A 13,500-nucleotide genomic window follows, 5' to 3' on the forward strand; every position below is an offset into this window, starting at 1 on the left:
AAATTTTTGCAAAATTTCCCAAAAAAAACGTAAGGCCATAGGGTAGGCTATAGGCCATAGGAAATTTTCAAATGGGAGCGCATTGCACAGGAGCGAGGAAACTTCGCTCCTGGGAGCGCATCGCACAATCGCTCCTGTGTGTAGCGCTCCGTACGGAGCTACCTCTTTTTCCCGTGGGCTGTGCGGGAGCGCGGACAATAAGATGAGCGGAGCGATTGAGGTACCTCTTTCGCTCTTGACCCAACACTAAATGTGATAGCTCTTGCAAAACCGGTCCATCGCAAAACAACTTCCAATCATCATCCTTATTGCGTCACATGCTTTAAGACATGCTAAAACCTCTACTCCCACATTTATCCCAGAAACAGAACCGAACACGTGAAATAATTCCAAATTAAACTGGTGGAGAATCACGAATAGACCACCACCATTGCTGGGTGCGTAAAATCATCTCCATTTGTGTTTTGTTACTGCCACCCCTATCACACAAAAAAGATGGAATGTGAATTTCAATGTGATTCATATAAAATGCATACACACGCACATACATACGCACACACGTGCGCTTGCTGTAACGAATCCCTGGCAGTATCCGGGATGATGGAGTATACACCATCATCAATCCCACCCTATCATCGACGGGATGATGGTAGAAAATTCGTTACTCTCACCGAGAAGATCACTGTTTGGCCGCCATTACCATAGCCACCGTTACAACCGTTGTCAGGTGTGTCAGGTGGGGGTAAGTGTTGGAGGACTTGGAGGACTAGGACGAGCGAAACACAGTTAGCGCAGGACGAAGCCCGAAGCAAGCAGGATCAAGGTCGCACTGACAAGCGAACAGCATCCACACACTCACTCACCACGCACACGGGAGCAGGTGAAAAGCTGAAACGCAGGCCTACTACGATGATGCTCCAACGCGCTGTGTTGTCGACCAGCTGTGTTTCTCCCGCGCGTACTTCGTATACCTACTTCGGAGAGGGCGAACATTTCCCGGGAAGGTGAGGCCCAGGTGAAGGATGAGAAGGATGAGTAAAATGTGTTCGTACTACAGAATGTTTGCTACAATAAGCGCAAAAGGATAGGGGATTACAATGGGCACTTGTACAGTGAGCTAGAAAGGGAGAGACCGAGCGAGTAAACGAAATCTGACTTTGCCCAGATGGAGTTCCCCGTTCTGCACAGGCGGGGGGTTTTCGTTACATTGACCCAATTTTCGCGTTGCGCTCCCGTTGGCATTGGAAACGGGACATCGAAGGCGTTTCGCAATTTTCAATCATTTTCCAACCCGACCCGACGACAAGAACCCGATTTTGCGGGTTGTAAAATGTGCTGGATTCTTTTGTGCGCCCCGATCCAATCATCAGCATGGCCGAAATCTACATTCAAATCAACTAACAAGTAAATGCATCGTTATCGCCACATGATGACTAGCGTCAACAGGCATGAGGGTTGTGGTCGTCTGACTTCTCGCACTAAACTTTAGATTCAAAAAAGCTTCCTTGCTCTGAAACTGTTTGTGCGTATAGGAAAGTCTATAGGCTCTCCTGGTGCGTACACGCAAATGCGACACACCTGCACTGACGCAAAAAGGTTGGTATCGTCATGCCATGTTTATAAATAGCGCAATTATCTAGTTTTGGGCTAGTCCTCAGCAAAAAAAAACAAAACAACGCACCCATGCGGCGTTCTTTGAATGGGCGCAAAACGAAATCAATTTCTTGTTATTTTTTTGTGTACTCTTTGGAATTGCTACTTATCTGTTTTATTCGGTTTTCCTTTACTACTGCAACAAGTACCAAGAAGTTCACAAATAGGATTCTATTCATGGAGCGTTATCGGACAGCATTTGCATTCGCATTTGTATGGAAATGTGGGAAAACCTTTCGGTATTAGTATATAATTCTATGAAGTACAACAGTTACGCAGTATTTTTCTCCCAATTGCCTCAGTTGTGTGTATCTCCCAATGACGATTCTTGCTATTTCGTAATGTGAATGTCTTTGGTGCGATAAAAAATATTTAAAATTTTCGTGCATTTCAGGGGCAAAGCGTTTGTAAAATACAACCATTATCTTCGTACTCAATGCGGTTTGTTTGCAGCACAATTAACCCTCCCATTAACGAGGTGGTAATTCCTATCTGTGTCCCCGGACAGTTGGCTATTAGCGGCAACAAGCTGACGCGTCTGTTCTGCTGCCGTAGAAATTATATTACCCATTTGTTATCACTTTAACACGCTCGTTTTTCGCTTTAAGGGTTTGTGTCAAAATGATGTTGCGCATTTTTTTAAAAAACATGCTTTTCAACCGTTTTCCGACTGTTGACCTTTGTTAACGTGCGTTGAAACAACATCAACATTTTGGTAATGGGTGGACAGTGGTGGCCTAATTGATGGTTTTGGCTGCATGTTTGAAAACAATTTGATTAGGAAATCGCAAATCACACGCCTGGATTAGGTGCTTTGCGTGCATTACTATTTGTGAGCCTTTTCCCAGCTTTTCCACTCAATTAATGCTTTAAATAAAAGAAAAAAAAATAGAAAAAAATAAAAAAAATCTGAAAACCCGAAAATTTCCTAAGGGGTTAGCCTTGGTTTTTTTTGGGGAAATTTAGCAAAATTTTAAAAATTGATTTATTTTGATGCGAATTGGTTGCAATAAGTTTCTTTTCACTCAAATAACGCTTTAAATAGAAGAAAGCATAAAAAATAAGAAAAAAATAAAAAAAATCTGAAAACCCGAAAATTTCCTAAGGGGTTAGCCTTGGTTTTTTTTGGGGAAATTTAGCAAAATTTTAAAAATTGATTTATTTTGATGCGAATTGGTTGCAATAAGTTTCTTTTCACTCAAATAACGCTTTAAATAGAAGAAAGCATAAAAAATAAGAAAAAAATAAAAAAAAATCTGAAAACCCGAAAATTTCCTAAGGGGTTAGCCTTGGTTTTTTTTGGGGAAATTTAGCAAAATTTTAAAAATTGATTTATTTTGATGCGAATTGGTTGCAATAAGTTTCTTTTCACTCAAATAACGCTTTAAATAGAAGAAAGCATAAAAAATAAGAAAAAAATAAAAAAAATCTGAAAACCCGAAAATTTCCTAAGGGGTTAGCCTTGGTTTTTTTTGGGGAAATTTAGCAAAATTTTAAAAATTGATTTATTTTCATGCGAATTGGTTGCAATAAGTTTCTTTTCACTCAAATAACGCTTTAAATAGAAGAAAGCATAAAAAATAAGAAAAAAATAAAAAAAAATCTGAAAACCCGAAAATTTCCTAAGGGGTTAGCCTTGGTTTTTTTTGGGGAAATTTAGCAAAATTTTAAAAATTGATTTAATTTGATGCGAATTGGTTGCAATAAGTTTCTTTTCACTCAAATAACGCTTTAAATAGAAGAAAGCATAAAAAATAAGAAAAAAATAAAAAAAATCTGAAAACCCGAAAATTTCCTAAGGGGTTAGCCTTGGTTTTTTTTGGGGAAATTTAGCAAAATTTTAAAAATTGATTTATTTTGATGCGAATTGGTTGCAATAAGTTTCTTTTCACTCAAATAACGCTTTAAATAGAAGAAAGCATAAAAAATAAGAAAAAAATAAAAAAAAATCTGAAAACCCGAAAATTTCCTAAGGGGTTAGCCTTGGTTTTTTTTGGGGAAATGTAGCAAAATTTTAAAAATTGATTTATTTTCATGCGAATTGGTTGCAATAAGTTTCTTTTCACTCAAATAACGCTTTAAATAGAAGAAAGCATAAAAAATAAGAAAAAAATAAAAAAAAATCTGAAAACCCGCAAATTTCCTAAGGGGTTAGCCTTGGTTTTTTTTGGGGAAATTTAGCAAAATTTTAAAAATTGATTTAATTTGATGCGAATTGGTTGCAATAAGTTTCTTTTCACTCAAATAACGCTTTAAATAGAAGAAAGCATAAAAAATAAGAAAAAAATAAAAAAAATCTGAAAACCCGAAAATTTCCTAAGGGGTTAGCCTTGGTTTTTTTTGGGGAAATTTAGCAAAATTTTAAAAATTGATTTATTTTGATGCGAATTGGTTGCAATAAGTTTCTTTTCACTCAAATAACGCTTTAAATAGAAGAAAGCATAAAAAATAAGAAAAAAATAAAAAAAAATCTGAAAACCCGAAAATTTCCTAAGGGGTTAGCCTTGGTTTTTTTTGGGGAAATTTAGCAAAATTTTAAAAATTGATTTATTTTGATGCGAATTGGTTGCAATAAGTTTCTTTTCACTCAAATAACGCTTTAAATAGAAGAAAGCATAAAAAATAAGAAAAAAATAAAAAAAAATCTGAAAACCCGAAAATTTCCTAAGGGGTTAGCCTTGGTTTTTTTTGGGGAAATTTAGCAAAATTTTAAAAATTGATTTATTTTCATGCGAATTGGTTGCAATAAGTTTCTTTTCACTCAAATAACGCTTTAAATAGAAGAAAGCATAAAAAATAAGAAAAAAATAAAAAAAAATCTGAAAACCCGCAAATTTCCTAAGGGGTTAGTCTTGGTTTTTTTGGGGAAATTTAGCAAAATTTTAAAAATTGATTTATTTTGATGCGAATTGGTTGCAATAAGTTTCTTTTCACTCAAATAACGCTTTAAATAGAAGAAAGCATAAAAAATGAGAAAAAAATAAAAAAATCTGAAAACCCGAAAATTTCCTAAGGGGTTAGCCTTGGTTTTTTTTGGGGAAATTTAGCAAATTTTTAAAAATTGATTTATTTTGATGCGAATTGGTTGCAATAAGTTTCTTTTCACTCAAATAATGCTTTAAATAGAAGAAAGCATAAAAAATAAGAAAAAAATAAAAAAATTCTGAAAACCCGAAAATTTCCTAAGGGCCTTGGTTTATTTTGGGGAAATTTAGCAAAATTTTAAAAATTGATTTATTTTGATTCGAATTGGTTGAAATAAGTTTCTTTTCACTCAAATAATGCTTTAAATAGAAGAAAGCATAAAAAATAAGAAAACAATAAAAAAAACAGAAAACCCGAAAATTTGCTAAGGGTTGGTTCGTTTAGACATTTGTTCGACGTAAATTATTCCATCCTGGATCCTGATTGTACAAAATTTTCAACGTTCAAATATAACGGAAATCATTGATAGCTTTGAAATTCGTTGAAATATTTCATGACTGTTTAAAGCTGTAGGTTCCTTTCTTGACCATCCAGCAGTGACAGGGTGTGTATATCTTGACTTTGTTTACAAAACAGTGCATTTGCTTTGTCGTTCGTCTGCTCCACAGAATCAAGTAATATTTAGTCACTCCTTCGTACGTATCTGAGCTCTGTAAAGTGTGCTCCGTTCCAAAATGATGAACCAAATGGGAATGATGATGCAGCAGCAGGGTGTCGGTGTTCCCGGTGGTCCGGGTGGTGTTGGTGGCGTTGGTATGCCCGGACCAGGCGGAGTCGGAGTATCACCCGGGATGATGCAGTCTCCTCAAATGCAGCAAGCACAGCAACAGCAGGTTCAACAGCAACAAGTCCAGCAACAGCAGCAGCAACAACAAGTGCAACAACAGCAAGTTCAGCAGCAAGCGCAACAGCAGCAGCAACAGCACAACCAATCCGCCCAACAGCAAGCACAACAAACTGAGAAGGTGGACAACATTTCTAAGGTCAAGGTGTTGGTTGGTCCGCTACGAGATGCCCTATCAACTACGATCAAAACTGCTGCCCAGTTGATACAACAAAACACGCTCGCCGACGCAGGATCGTAAGTTGCGAACCGTCTCACTGAATGTGTCCACTTGTCTTTAACACTTTCTCTCACATTGCGCAGGAAAACGGTGGATCTCAACAATGCACCCCGCTTCGATAAGCACCTGGAGGAGTTTTATTCGATTTGCGACCAAATAGAGCTGAACTTGGTAAGTAAAGTTTGAAGGTAGTGAATTTAAGGTAGCCATCAGTTTGATACATTATTGCCCTTCTCGCGATGGATTAGAAAACGGCAAAGCTTTGTATGCAGCAGTGCACCTCGTCGCAACAGTATCTTCCGATTCCGGTTGCCACGAGTCAGCCGCCACTAACGGAAACGAACGCTCTTACATACAACCAGTACCTGGAGGTGGTAAAGCTACAGATTGGGTACGCTAAGGACATCCACGATACGCTAATTTGCGCCGCTCAAAACATTTCTCCCAGCGAATGATAGACCGATGGCAGCAGGTGATGAGGTGGTAGGAGAAGAATAATGATCTAGTTTATTTGTTCTTTATGGCATACACAGAGATATGAACATGAGTGAATGGTGGAGGACGACGTGGTGGTTCCTCATGCGGTCCAGTCTGACTTGCGGTTCGGTCCTAACGATCGCGTCTAACAAATAAAATTAAGCTTAAAACTATACAATATCAGGATCGGTTTACGGTTATTTATCGCCCTCCGTAAAGACGGCGTTATCTATGCCCTGCTTTTCCATCGCCTTCTCGGCGAGCTTCGACACGACGGCTACCATCTCTTCGTCACGGTTTCGCCGCGGAATGTAGATGTCGGTCAGCTTGCGCTTGTTGTCCGAAAAGTATAGCTCGATATCTTCCAGGGTTCGTTTTTCGGTTTCAGGAAGGAAGAAATACACAAATCCGAGCCCAATCATGCCCATCACACCGTAGAACAGGATCACACCGGGCAGTGAAAATGCGCTCTCGAGGTTGAAGTACGTCTTTGTCGTCACGAACGACATGACATAGTGCAGGGCGGCAGTAATACCGCACGCCAAACTCCGGTTTCTGTAAACATATAAAAGGAGTGTGAAGTCGTTTGTTTTTCGACATACGTAGCTTCATCGCTTTACCTGAATGGAAAGACTTCACTGAGTAAAATCCAGGGCACGGGAAGCACGCCAACGCTGGTGAAAAATGCTAACATGAAGAACAAAACCATCGGAATGTAGCCCAGCGATGTGACGTGACTCGTACCGGGATGGTTGTCAAACGATGTCCAGCCGGGTGGGAATGTGTTAAATGCATAAATGGACAGCGAAATGCACGATACAGCCGTAACTGCCATCGATGTGATGGCAAGCCTTCGTTTTCCCACGAATTTAATGCTGACCATGCACACAATGTTGGCAATTAGACCTAGCAGACCGGTGGAGACCGTAGCCCAGTTGGCATCAAGTGGTACTCCATACGCCTGAAAGATCTGCACCAGATACGGTCTCATGCCAGTCAATCCGCTAAGCTGACCGAACACGAAAAACAACATCACAAGCACGAATGGGCGCAAGTTTCGCTTTCGCGTAAGTTCCTTCAACTTTGTCCACTCCGTCAGCGGCGGATGTTGGCAGGTGGTAGCACCACTCTTCTCGCAGATGGCACATTTCGCCGAATGTAGGCTGTATCGTTTCATCTCCTCGAACTCCTGCTCGACGGCCTTCGGCGATACCCAGCCGCGTAGCCATTGAAGCGACTTGAGCGCATCGTCGGCACGATTCTTCGACAGCAACCACATCGGAGTTTCCGGTACGAAACAGATCGCGATCATCGTAGCGATGGGAATGGAAGCACAAATGGCCGCCGTCGTACGCCACGTGGTAACCGTTCCCAACAGATAGACCATGAAGAATCCCAACATCACAGCAACTCCAGCGCACGACGTAAGGATTCCGCGGATCGAAGGTTGACTGGAAAGATCGAACACGGAGAGACAGGTGTAAAGATGATCGTAAACCAAGAGAAGGGATTGTAGTTACCAAATTTCCCCAACATAGGTTACGATTGGAGCCTCCATAAAGCCGACGCCCAAGCCAAGCAAGATGGCCGCCGTGTACATTTCTTCGAGCGATCCAGCAAAATGCAACATTAACCATCCGATAATATGCGGAATGTTGACTAGAATCATTGATCGTTTTCGTCCGAGTGGTTCGAGAATGATGCCGGAAAGGACGCTTCCTACCGGTTGACAAATGTAAGCAATGCTTCCTGAAGACGGGAGTATAGAGTCCAATAGAGTCAATCGTATTTAGAACCAAGTTTGATATACCCACCAAACCAGGACGCCTGCTGGGGTGTGAACTCAAGAAACTCATCCGGTGCACGATTTTTTATTCCTCTCAGCGCCGGAATGACGATCGTCGGGAACGCAACCGCCATGCCGAGATCGAGCAGCAGGAAATTTTTTGCCGTACTGGCCAGTATCTGTGGCAGGATGCGACGAAACGTACTCACTTCCTTTCGCGGCTTATCGTCCTCGTGCTGTGCCTTTTTGTCATCCCGTCCACTGATGGCCCCATTGGTCGACCCATTAATAGTGTACGCCGTTTTACTGGAATTCCAACGAAAAAAAAAAACCATCGGTTAGATGCGCACGTGCCGGAACAGTATTTCGATTGAGAATTCCAAGTTTTAGATAAGCATACGTTTTTGGGCGGTTTGTGCCTTCGGAACATCTCGATCTGTCACGTCTAACTACTTACCCCATGGTGGAACCGCTTTCGTAGATCAGATAATGATACGTCGGTCAATTCTTCAAGCACGACGTACGATCTCCGACCAGTAGCAGTGGACAGCGCGGTATTGTGTGATTGATAACGATTGGCTGAAGCTGCAGGCGGGTATTGTTACTCTATCGGCATTTTCCACCGTAGTCTCTGTGGTCAGGTCTCGCCAGAGCTACTAATAAGGCAAAGGAAAGCCTGAAACAAGACAAGAAAAAGACAGATTAAAAAGAGGCCACCCGTTAAGAGACCTGATCGTCGGTCTCTTGGATTGGATTGAGTTTGTTGTGACTGATAAGCTGGAGGACACGAGATTTCGTTCTCTGTCCCCATAAATAACCCTTCATTGGTTCTGTCCCTGTCCAGTACCCCTTTCAGTACAACTAGTGGAATAGTAAAATGGTCGCGGTCGGTTTGAACCGCATTGTATGTTTTGGTTCGTCTGCTGCAAAAAAGAAATGATTTTGTCTGACAACATGTTTTGATTTGCTTGTGGCTTCTCGGAACGCAGCTGCAGCTGTGCGCACGAGGAATGGTTTTCTTTTTCACTTAAATCGCCATCAGCTGAGCCGAATCGAACCGGTTAGGCATAATGTTGATTACCTGAATGGAAACCGAGACGGAACCGCGCATTTACAAACGCACCATTGGTCTCCCTTTGGTTTGCCGGTACCTTATGCAATGGCGAATCGAGAGCCACCATTCGCCGGCTACGTGCTTCGGACGCAATAATCGCAAACTACCTTTGCTACTACTAAGACTCGTTCCACTAGAACGAAGCATGAATGGACATAGCTCAGTTTGCTGAAAATCTGTGCCCCTCGGTGCAGTCACCATTTTAGACTACTGTCCATTAAAGACCCTTTCGAGCCATAATGGCGATAGATTTCGAAAGCGGCCAGAACACTCTTGGGGCCTCAAAACGACAAACGAGAAACGTGTGTTTGAAGCGAGTGCACAGGTGCATAACAAAGGTGTGACTAATTTTGCCCGAAGGTTTCGTGTGTGGCCCTCAAACAAACAAAAAAAAACGAGGCCATAAGGTTGTAATGGTCGTAAAACACTGAACGGCGAATAACCACTCGATCAGGACTATCGGTACTGTTGAACCGGGCACGTGAAGTATCGCTCATTATGCATGCCTTGGTCTCAAACTTAGCTGAAATTCCTCTCGGTGCCTGCGGCGTCCATTTCGGCCGGTTGTGTATTTCCTTTCACTTTCTTTCAGTACGCAATACCTTGATGTGTCTTCTGGCACTCGTCGTGGGAGAGTGCAATACTACACGGTAGAACAGATTCACATCGCAAACCAAACCTGTAAAGCGGACAGACACTACACTTCCTCGAGTAAATCGCATTACAAATATGAAAAAAAATCCCTATTAAGCTCCATTAGGGTACCGTTCCTTTCCGCAGGCATTAGACATCCAACGTTCAAGGTTTGTTTATCAATCGTAGAATTCTGATCATCTTTTCCTAGTCTGCCGGTTTCGAACAAACCCGCCTAAACACGATCTCGTATTGCCGGTTTTCGCTTGACGACAGTGTGCGATGATCGATGGTGATGACGACTGGCAAAAGGGTGACTTTTCTCCAGATCAACGTGCACCGATGATAAGTCGTGCTACCGCTACAAACCTACCGACTGGCGATCGAGAGTAATAAGTTGCGATCGTTTAGAGTTTGCCTATAAATGTGTAATACTAATGAGGTACAATTGTGCAGCGGTGCATTCGGCGTTGGAGGCTCGAACAATCCCTTCCCTCGTTTACGCAGCCAAAGCACACATCGAACAAAGCCACATGATCGTGACGATCGTCAAGCTGATGAATGGAAAGGTTCGGTTTGGTGGGGAGTATTATCGAAGCTGAGCTGAGGGCCGGAGAGAACAGGTCCCGGTCAAGGCTAATCCTCGCGATCTTCTGCTCGGTTAGAGTGATGAGTGCCATTTTCGGGAAGTAGCGACCCTTAAGTTCAATTTGCGCTTGGCACACCGGTTACCGCAACTCTGGCTGCCTGCCGTACTATTGGATCAATGTAAATGACGTGTAATTCGGTCTTCGCGCGCTCATCATCTACACACTTTGTACGGCACACAATAGATACACTTTTTAGATTCCAGGTCGTCTAATTTTTTTTACCGACGAACAGTAAAGAACTGACAAGTCTAAAGGCGGAATGGGGAATGGGGAACTTTATCCATGTGCGGTGAATTTTAAGATGTAACAATCGCTAGGGACACAATTCGCTACCACCTTCGCCCTAGCGAGATTCATCGCTCTCACGGCCTATCAAACGATCAATCGCACTCGACACACAAGTACATTGGCCTGCAATGGGTGTAAGGTTTATTAGAGCCAGTCACGGTTCGTGTGGGTTTTACGTCGATCTCCCTCATGCATGATCGATCGTGGATGTTAATTCGGGGTATCCCAGCAAACAGCTCCAGCGAAATTGAATACTTCTTCTTCTCGTTGGCCACGGACGGGACGGGACGTACGAAACGACTCAATAAGCTAATACCTCCGCGATTGAAAGGCAGTCGTCCACACCGGTCTTTACACTTGCCCAGCTCGTGGATATGGGTGTGGAAGACAAATTCGCTAGAGCATAATTTTCATTTCTTTGCAATACTACTTCTCTTTCCACTTAATCATGAAAAAAAAACAAATCCAAAGAGACATCTGGAAGCAGATCCGAACTATCTAGAAATTGTGTATGTCCTTGAATGATGGATGAGCCTCTGCAAGGCGAACAATAAGCCACCGATGATAGGTCAAACCACTGCTACAAAAACCATGATCAGGCGAATATTTTCAAACCCACGGCAATAACAAACAAATCAAACAACAATAAAAAAAACACCCAACAAAACAATCCCCACCACCAAAACGGCGTGTTTTGAATTTTAGAAGCACGCGATATTGGGATTGTAGTTTAAATGCGTCATCTAATTGCAACAATTGTGATAAACACGAACCCATCATTTCCGCAAGCTCCAAAATTGGGACAAATAGGGTTGAATACCAGCATACCATATCTTTAGTTGATCCATCTTTGCCCAACGAGAACCATTCACATAAACCCGTTCCAGCGGCACAATTTACAGGACCGCATCAAAACAGTGACCGGCAAAAACGAAAAAACAAAATACCAACAAAACAAAATCAAACCGGCTCCAAAACCGGTGTATCCAAACTGGTGTTGCAATAGGAGCAAAGCAAAAAACTGAGACTATTGCGAACTAAATCCGCCTCCCCTCCCAACAGGACAGGAGGGACAGAGAACCCATCTTGTACGGACGCTGGAGAAATTAGTTGCACAACACGTTCGATGAAAGGTGATCGTGCTATGGGCCAGGTTGCGAAGCAGAGAAAATGTGTTTGCATTGCTTGTGGCACATGCGAGGGTCAGGTTTTGCATGCACAATGCGAAGATGCGTAGGTGTCGCATATGGCCATGTACCTTCCATAATTACTTCCCTAGGTAAGTCACAGTAGTGCGGAGGAACATAACACGCGTGAATAAAGTCCGATCGTTGAGAAAGGCTTTCTACTGACTCGGTTGATGAGTAAGGGGATGAGGCGTTGGAGAAGCAGATTGAATGAATATTAAAACAAACGGTACATTCACAAGACCAGTTGTTAGCGTAGGTACATGCTTGATCAAATAGAATCAGCTGAGCTTATGTGGGTTTTGTTCGGTGTATCGAGTGTAGAATTTAGAAATAGATTTCAGTTATCATTAGCTTGCAACTTGTACTCACCGTAACTCCGTAACTTTATGTATTTTCGCAGCTTCCTCCCTTAGTTTGAATGCTCTTCACAATTTTCTTTAAATATTTTACACAATATTCAATACACCGTACTGCTTGTCACACCAAATGCACCATAAATAGTTGTTGTGACCATAAATCTTCTCTTCCACCTGTCCACTAAAAACACCTGTTTCTGTTGAGTTGTTTCGGAATTACTTAGACAATGAGTATCACCCTTCTACACACTTTTACTTTTACACTTCACAATTGTATGTCCGGTGAGCGCGTGATGGTATTGTCGTGAATAGAAATCAAATCTGCCTGTAGCCCGCAGCAGCTGCCAGCCACCGTGTGAGCCGTTCGATGGTGTAATTCAAACTGAACAGCAACAGCACACCGCCGATGTTCCAAAGGCGGTAACACAGTACGCACGAACGATCGACGACAAATGGCGTCGTGACGACAAGGGAGAGGAGGACAGGGAGATGGGTGACCAACAGTATCCGAGGCATCTAGGCGATCTCAGAGCATCACAGCCCAGCATAATACCAGCATGGAAAGAAAAAAACCGTGTGCGATTGTGCTGCCCCATCCACGCACCCCTGGAAAAGGGTCAGATGGCAACGGTTAGTGATATTTCGCAACTGCCTGTGCAACGACCTTGCACGGAATGCAGCGGAGTTGCAGTTTTAGTTATGAGTGCGATTTGTGGAAAACATAGAACGAACGAACGTTCAATGGTGGAGATGGAAATGGTGATTGATAAGAAAGAAGGAGGAAAATGGAAATGAGTGCGTTTGTGTTTGTGTATGCACCACGTTGCTTCCGGCCCATTTGAGCTATATGATGGCGGGATTATCACCGACAATGATGATGCACTCTGTTGAGATTTTCCACTCTCACTTATCATTCAGCAGCAGTAAAATGAAGTGCAAACACGAGCCGATAATCGCATTGTTTCTATTAGATATAACTTTTACTATCTACTGCAAGTAATCATGTTTATAAATGTTACGATTATTCCAATTCATACGCATTTTGTCCTGCATTCTCCAATGTAACCGCCGTTTCCCGTTTCAAATTAATGTTAAAAAAGCAACATGGCGCCCAATGTGGTTACCGAACACGTGGTTCCTACCTGTATGGTATGGTAACATTCCGCAGCATATTTCATAGCAATAAAGCTATAGCATTTGCGGTGGTAATCTATCTATCTTTCTATGGAAAACCGCTATTGTTATGAGATAAATAGGAGTATAATTGCAATTAGTAGACATGTATATTTGAGCGCAGTTCTATT

The 13,500-nt window shown here is 42.2% G+C and overlaps 2 protein-coding genes across 3 annotated transcripts; one reads left to right on the forward strand and one right to left on the reverse strand.

Annotated features, from left to right (window-relative positions):
- Nucleotides 1-5,190: 5,190 nt before the first annotated feature.
- On the forward strand, nt 5,191-6,362 carry LOC125761542 (mediator of RNA polymerase II transcription subunit 29). Its single transcript, XM_049422757.1, has 3 exons — nt 5,191-5,719; nt 5,786-5,873; nt 5,951-6,362. The coding sequence occupies exons 1-3, from the start codon at nt 5,313-5,315 to the stop codon at nt 6,155-6,157; spliced, it is 702 nt and encodes a 233-aa protein (XP_049278714.1). The 5' UTR covers nt 5,191-5,312; the 3' UTR covers nt 6,158-6,362.
- On the reverse strand, nt 6,179-12,564 carry LOC125761527 (facilitated trehalose transporter Tret1-like). 2 transcript variants are annotated; one of them, XM_049422737.1, is made up of 6 exons: nt 12,210-12,564; nt 8,423-8,641; nt 7,994-8,271; nt 7,700-7,928; nt 6,800-7,630; nt 6,179-6,734 (listed from the first exon to the last, which is right to left on the reverse strand). In XM_049422737.1, the coding sequence occupies exons 2-6, from the start codon at nt 8,425-8,427 to the stop codon at nt 6,377-6,379; spliced, it is 1,701 nt and encodes a 566-aa protein (XP_049278694.1). In that variant the 5' UTR covers nt 8,428-8,641; nt 12,210-12,564; the 3' UTR covers nt 6,179-6,376. The 2 variants fall into 2 exon arrangements, with proteins under 2 accessions (XP_049278694.1, XP_049278696.1); XM_049422739.1 differs by lacking the exon at nt 12,210-12,564 and adding an exon at nt 10,445-12,112.
- Between the last annotated feature and the right edge of the window lie 936 nt (nt 12,565-13,500).

Source organism: Anopheles funestus, chromosome 2RL (genome assembly GCF_943734845.2).
Source record: "Anopheles funestus chromosome 2RL, idAnoFuneDA-416_04, whole genome shotgun sequence".
Lineage (NCBI taxonomy): Eukaryota > Metazoa > Arthropoda > Insecta > Diptera > Culicidae > Anopheles > Anopheles funestus.

Coding starts and splice junctions, on each gene's coding strand:
- LOC125761542 (XM_049422757.1), top strand. CDS start 5,313: ATGATGAACCAAATGGGAATGATGATGCAGCAGCAGGGTGTCGGTGTT. Junction 5,720..5,785: donor ACGCTCGCCGACGCAGGATC/GTAAGTTGCGAA, acceptor CACATTGCGCAG/GAAAACGGTGGATCTCAACA. Junction 5,874..5,950: donor ACCAAATAGAGCTGAACTTG/GTAAGTAAAGTT, acceptor GCGATGGATTAG/AAAACGGCAAAGCTTTGTAT.
- LOC125761527 (XM_049422737.1), bottom strand. Junction 7,631..7,699: donor ACCTATGTTGGGGAAATTTG/GTAACTACAATC, acceptor CGATCTTTCCAG/TCAACCTTCGATCCGCGGAA. Junction 6,735..6,799: donor AGTGAAGTCTTTCCATTCAG/GTAAAGCGATGA, acceptor ATATGTTTACAG/AAACCGGAGTTTGGCGTGCG.